The sequence below is a fragment of the Prunus avium genome, chromosome 7, assembly GCF_965620075.1.
Source record: "Prunus avium chromosome 7, drPruAviu1.hap1.1, whole genome shotgun sequence".
Classification (NCBI taxonomy): Eukaryota; Viridiplantae; Streptophyta; class Magnoliopsida; order Rosales; family Rosaceae; genus Prunus; species Prunus avium.
Genome location: NC_142290.1, coordinates 37,538,128 through 37,545,544, shown reverse-complemented (window position 1 = coordinate 37,545,544; position 7,417 = coordinate 37,538,128). Strand labels below are relative to the sequence as shown.

At 36.2% G+C, this 7,417-nt stretch overlaps 1 protein-coding gene across 2 annotated transcripts; it reads left to right on the top strand.

Annotated features, from left to right (window-relative positions):
* Window positions 1–3,677: 3,677 nt before the first annotated feature.
* LOC110759933 (uncharacterized) lies at window positions 3,678–7,149 on the top strand. Of its 2 annotated transcripts, XM_021962079.2 has the most exons (8): window positions 3,680–3,960; window positions 4,083–4,195; window positions 5,059–5,130; window positions 5,541–5,576; window positions 5,703–5,748; window positions 6,012–6,099; window positions 6,519–6,576; window positions 6,888–7,149. In XM_021962079.2, exons 1-8 carry the CDS (start codon window positions 3,882–3,884, stop codon window positions 6,936–6,938), a joined length of 543 nt encoding a protein of 180 aa, XP_021817771.1. In that variant the 5' UTR covers window positions 3,680–3,881; the 3' UTR covers window positions 6,939–7,149. The 2 variants fall into 2 exon arrangements, with proteins under 2 accessions (XP_088112112.1, XP_021817771.1); XM_088255986.1 differs by lacking the exon at window positions 5,059–5,130 and having other exon boundaries at window positions 3,678–3,960.
* Window positions 7,150–7,417: the final 268 nt, after the last annotated feature.

Genomic DNA, 7,417 nt, shown 5'->3' with positions numbered 1-7,417 from the left:
TGTTTGTTTCCATGCGGCTGACTTTTTTCTTTGGATCTGCAGATTAAGGAGGTGCCTTGCTGTGGGCTACATCGAGAACTTTGAGAGCAAATTGTCTTCTTGCTTCAGCCACCAAAAACAAATATAGGTTGAACATTTATTATGCCTATTCTTCCTCTCTTTTTGTTTACTGTAGCAGTCCCTTTTCCGATTGCCAACATCTTTTTCTTTGCTGAATTTGTTAAGTCAAATAGACCAAGACAAGTCATTCAAGAGGGGGAGGGACTGTGCGACACGACCCCTTTTTTTTTTAACACATTGTCATTTTTAGCTGCCTTCTCTTTGTTTTGTCTCTTTGCAAACAAGTAAAACCATCACTTTTCTTTTGCTCCATTCTCTCTTCCGCTGGCTATCTTCTTCATCTTCTTTTTATTTTCTTTTTGTTGACTTGCTGGCAGCAAACACTCATGAGGAGGCAATTCAATTGCCATGCGGCCCTTTTGGTTTTAGATGCTTCAAACCAGTTTTACGCAAAGATTACAAGCTTTCCTTCTTTGGTTTTGATTCCATGGTGGGTTCATCTCTACCTCCATGATTTCCTCAACTCTCCATGATTTGAGACATCCCCTGCGTTTGGAAACATATTCGGAGTTGCCTGCTGGAAACATGATAATTGAAATCATCATGGAAGATGATCTTTCCTGTTGGTGGTAGACTGAAAACATCGATGGAATTATTTGAGCGGAGCTAAGCCTTGGAGAGATTCTTGACTTGTTTATGATGATTTCTATCATCATAGCCAAGAATCTTTCTTTGGACTGATCAAAAGATGGGTGCAGATTGTATACTTGGAAATATTTGAGCGGAGCTGCCCGTTGGAATAGATTATCCCCTGATACATGATGATTGAAATCATCATAGAGGACAATCTTTCCTGTCGGTTGTGGACTGGACGCTTGGAAAACATCGTTGGAATCGTTTGAGCCGAGTCGAGCCTTGGAGAGATTCTTGACTTGGTTTATGATGATAGAAATCATCATAGCCAAAAATCTCTATGGATTGATCAAAAGCTAGGTGCAGATTGCATACTTGGAAATGCTTGAGTGGAGACATGCCTTAGAGAGATTCTTGACTTGTTTATGATGATTTCTATCATCATAGCCAAGAATCTTTCTTTGGACTGATCAAAAGATGGGTGCATATTGTATACTTGAGCGGAGCTGTCCGTTGGAATAGATTATCCCCTGATATATGATGATTGAAATCATCAGAGGACAATATTTCCTGTCGGTTGTGGACTGGACGCTTTGAAAACATCGTTGGAATCGTTTGAGCCGAGTCGAGCCTTGGAGAGATTCTTGACTTGGTTTATGATGATAGAAATCATCATAGCCAAAAATCTCTATGGACTGATCAAAAGCTAGGTGCAGATTGCATATTTGGAAATGCTTGAGTGGAGACGTACCTCAGAGATTCCTGACTGTTTTTATGATGATAAAAATCATCATAGCCAGGAACCTTTGGGTTGAACGAAACCTGGAACCTTCGGCAAACAAGAAAACAACGCCACAAAACTAAGATTTTACCTTGAGATGGCTCTTGCTTTCTTTGGTATGCTTGCTGTCTTCCTTTTCTTCCTGCGGCTATTCTCCTTTCTGCTCCTTCCGTTCTCTGTTTTCTTTTCTTTTTTCTCCTTTCTCCGTCCCCCCTTTTTATTTGGGCATGACTCTTTTATAGAGCATGAGTTTTGAGGAGTTTGAGTTGAAGTGAATAGCCACTTCTCCGCTGGGACGCTTATCTTTCAGTGTTTAATACTTGGCAAACACTTGTATTTTTTTGATAAACTTGCAGGGAGGAAAATTTCAGTCCCATTCAAATACAAGTTTACAGCTGGCATTTTATTTTAAATGGGTTGCCACCCCTTCTTTTTTTGAAAACTTCGGGCCCAACAGATGTAAAAATTATCGTTTCAACACAATGATATTTGGAAAGTTTATAAAACTTTATTGAGTTTCGTCTTATTTTAAATTGTAGTAACAAATCACCATGCTTCTAATTCATAATAAATTTTGGGGAGATTATGTGCTCACTCTCACAAGGGGTGAGACTCATGGTGTGTTTACTAATCAGAAATTTGAATTCTCATTAGGAATTGAATTCCACCTGTCCACCTTTGGAGGATTCTTGCATTTACTTCACATCAAGGAATTGAAATGTAAGTGGGACCCACACAAAATTAGGAATTGAATTCCTAATTTTGGAGAAATTCAATTCTTGGGTGGGAGGTGTTGTTCTAATTCATGAAAAATTAACCCATTAGGAATTCATTTTTTTTACTCATTATATACTCACACAATTTTCAAAATTCTAGATTTATCATCTACTTTAATCAAACAACGAGGACATTTTAGTAATTAGCATCACTCCTATCCCAATTCCATATGGTTTAATAAACGACTTCAATAGGAATCCAAAATCTAATTCTCCTCAATCCAACTCCTCCTCAATTCAATTTCTCCTAATCCAATTACGGATTAGTAAACATGCCTTCAATGTGACTCATATACAAAAGGGTCTTATCTCCTATGTGAGTATATTAAACTTGATATCCAAATAGATGAGTAGGGGTCAACATTTGAGTGAGAAAATCAAGTATCAATCTTTTCAAACTCACGGTTCATTTTAGTTCGAAAATTAACCCAAAATCCCGATTAAAATGTAAGTTGAATAATGCACAACCCATTAATAAATCGAACCAAATCAATTATTATAATTCAATGCACAATTACTTTTTACTAAACATGTCACATTTTTATTGGAACTTGAAATATTTATGTTACTATAAGGTTGATGAAACCAAGCAACTAGGCATGATTTTCGGACAAATCGGATCATAATAAGGGGATTTCAATTCTAATCCAAACATATTTGGAATGAAAATTCTATTCCAGTTACGTTCCAAAAAAAATAGGAATTTCAATTTCAATTTCAATTCCAATTCGAAAAACTCAACATTTTTGGAAACTTTTGGAACTTACATATTCCGTTTTTGTTGTTGAAATTTTTGGAAACTAGCTAAAAATTATAAACATGCCCAACCATTTGAAGAATTAAATTTGACTCAAAATTGAAAACTCATACTATAAGCTTTTTGTTGTTGTCATTGGAAGTACACACTATAAGCTTGGCAAACTATTATATGCTAGTACTTAGATGTTGTTATCCTTTAGAGGTTGTCTATTTGGTCATCAAATTATATTTAGTTGAACATGAAATTTAATTTTTTTTGGAATCTCTAGATACATTCCAATTCCAATTCAATTTTTATCGGAATTTTCAGATTTTGGATGTCATAATTGATTTGGATTTGCCAAAATCGGAAAATTTTGTAACTAAATCGGTTGGAATCGGATTTTTCAATCCAACTTGCACATGCACAAGCAACCAAACATCCCAAATCAAAATTACAGTAAATTGAACCGAGCCAAACCATTCTTATTTGGTTGACTACGATTTGAAAATATGTTCAGTTTAGTTATCAATTTGAGAGTATTTTTCACTATCACTTTAACTTAAGGTGGATATTCCCCACCATTCTCACCACTTGACGTGTCTAAATGGAACCAAACAGATAGTGCTCATCTTTAAGTGGCTGTGGCTGTCCAGTTGGCGACATATAATTTGACGGGTGACAGAATGTTGTTTCAACGCGGCCCTCTCTCTCTTATTGTCAGATCCCCCGGGGTTAAAATCAAAGATTATCAAACATTCACCGCGAAATCCCATTTTCTTTTGCGATTACAGACTAGTTCTGCGATCACTGCACCACCGCCACCGCCAAATTATAGTTCTGCAAAAACCAGACGACCACAGCATTTTACAACTACAACCCGTAAGCTCTAATGGGATGGTTCGGGGAGACCATGGACTCCGTCAAGTCCATTCAGATCAGACAAGCTCTCTCTCAAGCCCTCACTCTCGGTCCGTACAACCCCGAACCCATGTATTTCTTTGTTTCACTGCACAAAAGTTTTTCTATTTGTTTCAATTAACTTACAAAAAAAGAATGAGATTGCAGTTTAGGTGTTTGATATTTGGTGCAGGTTTGATTGTCACGTCGGCATTGATTATATGGAAAGGGTTAATATGCATGACTGGGAGCGAATCACCTGTGGTGGTTGTGCTCTCTGAAAGCATGGAGCCTGGCTTTGCAAGGGTGAGTTCAATTCCCTTTTAAAACTTCTTTGTCTTGCAGAAAAATTGTACCCAAGAGTTGTTTATGTGTCCAGGACTCAGTGTTCTAATCCAAAAGAGTCGCTTGAACTTAAAAGCATGTTTCAAGTTAAAACAAAACTGTAGGGCCTGAATTTAAGTTTGGGATGGAGACTATGCATTGTACTTGGTTTGAGCAATTACTGTGTTTTAAAAGAAGTTGGCAATTGGTGTCTTGGTGATCGCTGGTGTTTCTGACTGTAAGAGTTGAGTGGTTACATATTTTTCAGTTTTCTGAAATAGCTGTATACAAGATTTTGTCAAATGGTATATATACCAATGCGTTAATATAGTGGTATATACCTAGAGATTCAGGTGCTGATTATTTTCGTTCAGAAAAGCATGTTTCTAGAATCTAGGTTGTTCCAACATTCAGATGTTTAATAAACCACCATTATTCTAGTTGCATTGTATTCTTTCAGATAAAAAAATGTTTATGAATGGTCCTTGCTGCCATTTGTGCATCTCTTCCTTTAAAAGTAGGTCTTGGGTCCACATCATGGAAGATGAGAGATTTGAGAAGGGAAAGGCTATCCGCTGTTGTGTAGCCCAATAGCATCTTATAGGTTATTGGACTACCTATCAATATTTTGTTTGAAACCACTTTACCGTGTTATCACCTGCGGTTCTACAAAGTTATGCCGGGGGGGCTTTTTGTTTACAACGTGAAGTGCTTCACTGTTACAGACACTCATCTTTGTTTTTCGTTCAAATTTTGGCATCTCATTTTACCATTAAACATGAATAAAAATATGTGCTTTCTTTTTCTCTTTTTCATTTGTTTGTTGACATGATGATGTCTTTCAGGGTGACATTTTGTTCTTGCATATGAGCGAGGATCCTATTCGGGCAGGAGAAATTGTGGTGTTTAATGTGGATGTATGCCCTTTTTATGCTATTTCTCCTTTAGTTTATTCATTTAAACTTTTTCTTATTTGTTTAATCCATTTATGAGCATCATCTAGTATGTTTTGGCTTTTATCATATGCTTATTATACTTAATTTACTCTGAACTTTATGAAACAAGCATTGCATGATTAGCTTTCACTGCTGGAGGTTGGGTGTCCTTTTGGTTCATCAGTATAGAGTACATGATCTGACAGAGAATATTTGGCACTCGGCAATATCTTAGCTATGACATTTGGTTTCTCATTATTGTGTTGCTTTCATAACTGATGATAATTACAAAATTTTCTTTTGGGTCATACTACTGGCCTATGTATGCAATTTATTGTGTTTTTACACTTGTAGTTGTACTTCTGCTAATATATATTTTTTGCTTTGTCTAGGGACGTGACATTCCAATCGTTCATAGAGTAATTAAGGTAAGAATCATGATTTAATATCTAGATGAAGTTAACCATCTGAGCAAAAGGGTGACCCTGTGACATCATAGCACCTCCCTTCAGCTTAGATGAATCTGTTTAATGTTGATGGCCATTTTCTGTTAGGTTCATGAGCGGAAAGATACTGGAGAAGTTTATGTCCTCACAAAAGGTACTATTTTCTTTTCTAGGCAGATCGATTAGACCATTTAAATCTTTGTATTCCTGTCAATTATACAAATTCTTTGCAGGTCATCTCTTCTTATAATTTGTAAAAGAAGAAACTGGAAAAAAAAATCTTGAAGTCATTAGATGATGACATAGTAACTTGGGAAAAGTTTGAGGATTTAAATATGTTTCAGTATTTCAGATTCTGAAAATCATTTTATACTGTATGATTTTAGTAACTGTAGTCTTTGTGTTTTTTTTTTGCAGGAGACAATAACGACGATGATGACAGGGCCCTGTATGCTCGGGGCCAGCATTGGTTGCAACGACGCCATATCATGGGGAGAGCTGTTGGGTATTATTTTCTTATATTTATCATTTTCTTTGAGCTGTTGGGTAATTTGTTTATATCTGTTAGGTAAATTGACAACTACGAAATACTAATGTAGAGATTTGACTTTTTCAAACAATCAGAATTGTTCTGGTTATGTTTTGAACATTTGATGCACTGAAGTCACATACAAACTAACACAAGGCTGCTTTACCATAGTCGATTCTATTATTTTCAGCATGAAGCTGTCTAGTTTAATGGGTTGATGTATGTAAAAATTAATTGTTTCTATGAAAGTTGAGTTCTACCTGGTAGATCTTCGATTGTGGGCTATTTCTGCCTCTCTGCCTAATCATATATACATATGTATTTGTCAATATATATGTATCATACATGCTGAAAGTGTGCCTTTTGATTTGCATTTGTATTTCGTTCCTCTGCAGGTTTTTGCCTTATGTTGGATGGGTGACAATTATCATGACAGAGAGGCCTATAATCAAGGTTTGCTTTTATTGGATTTTAGACCATGCTGTGTGTATATCTATAGCATCCTTAAGTTGAAGACATTCTTCAGATTTGCTTCTAATCGTGCATTAGTCAGTTACAAATAAAATTTTGACATTCTTCATATTAGAAGGCTCTTCTACGTGTAACTCATATGCCCATAAATCCTATGAATCTCAGAAAAACAGAGAAAAAAACAATCGAAATTGTTTAAGAGTTTTTGCCCCCTACAATATGCCTAAGTATCTACAGACTACAGCTGAGGCTTGGGACTTAGCGAAATTAACAAGGTGTTTTTGTTCTTGCAGTACATTCTGATAGGGGCACTGGGATTGCTGGTCATAACCTCGAATGATTAAGGATACCAGTGTAGAGATACACATTTCTTTTCTGAAGCAGGGGAAGAGACGCGAGAGAGAGAGAAGCCAGTTGTAATTTTTGTTTTTCCGTACCCCCTGCCATATTGTAGCAAGGCATCAGCATCAATAATTCATCCTTATTTTGAAGGATAAAGAAAATATTAAGACTAATGAAAGTAGAAAAGTATTAGGCCATTTATCATTGTCGCAATCAATGGCACAATCAACTGGTTCATTATACTAATGAAAGTAGAAAAGTAAAAGAAACGAAGATTAGCAACCAGAATAATGCTATTCTTCTACACTCGTGTGGCACAATTTGTCAATACAGAAATCATTTTTCCTTTATTTATGGTAACGATCACATCTCAAGTATATATATGGCTCCTTGAACCATGCATGTCTAATCCACAACATTTTATGTAGACTTTACAAATGGATGTAATCTGGATCGCTTAAACTTAGATGCCATGCCAGTG

What these genes read in the sequence shown, in the direction of transcription:
- LOC110759933 (XM_021962079.2), top strand. Translation starts at nt 3,882, where the DNA reads ATGGGATGGTTCGGGGAGACCATGGACTCCGTCAAGTCCATTCAGATC. An exon ending in CTCTCAAGCCCTCACTCTCG is followed by an intron (nt 3,961 to 4,082) that starts GTCCGTACAACC and finishes TATTTGGTGCAG; the next exon opens with GTTTGATTGTCACGTCGGCA. An exon ending in TCGTTCATAGAGTAATTAAG is followed by an intron (nt 5,577 to 5,702) that starts GTAAGAATCATG and finishes ATTTTCTGTTAG; the next exon opens with GTTCATGAGCGGAAAGATAC.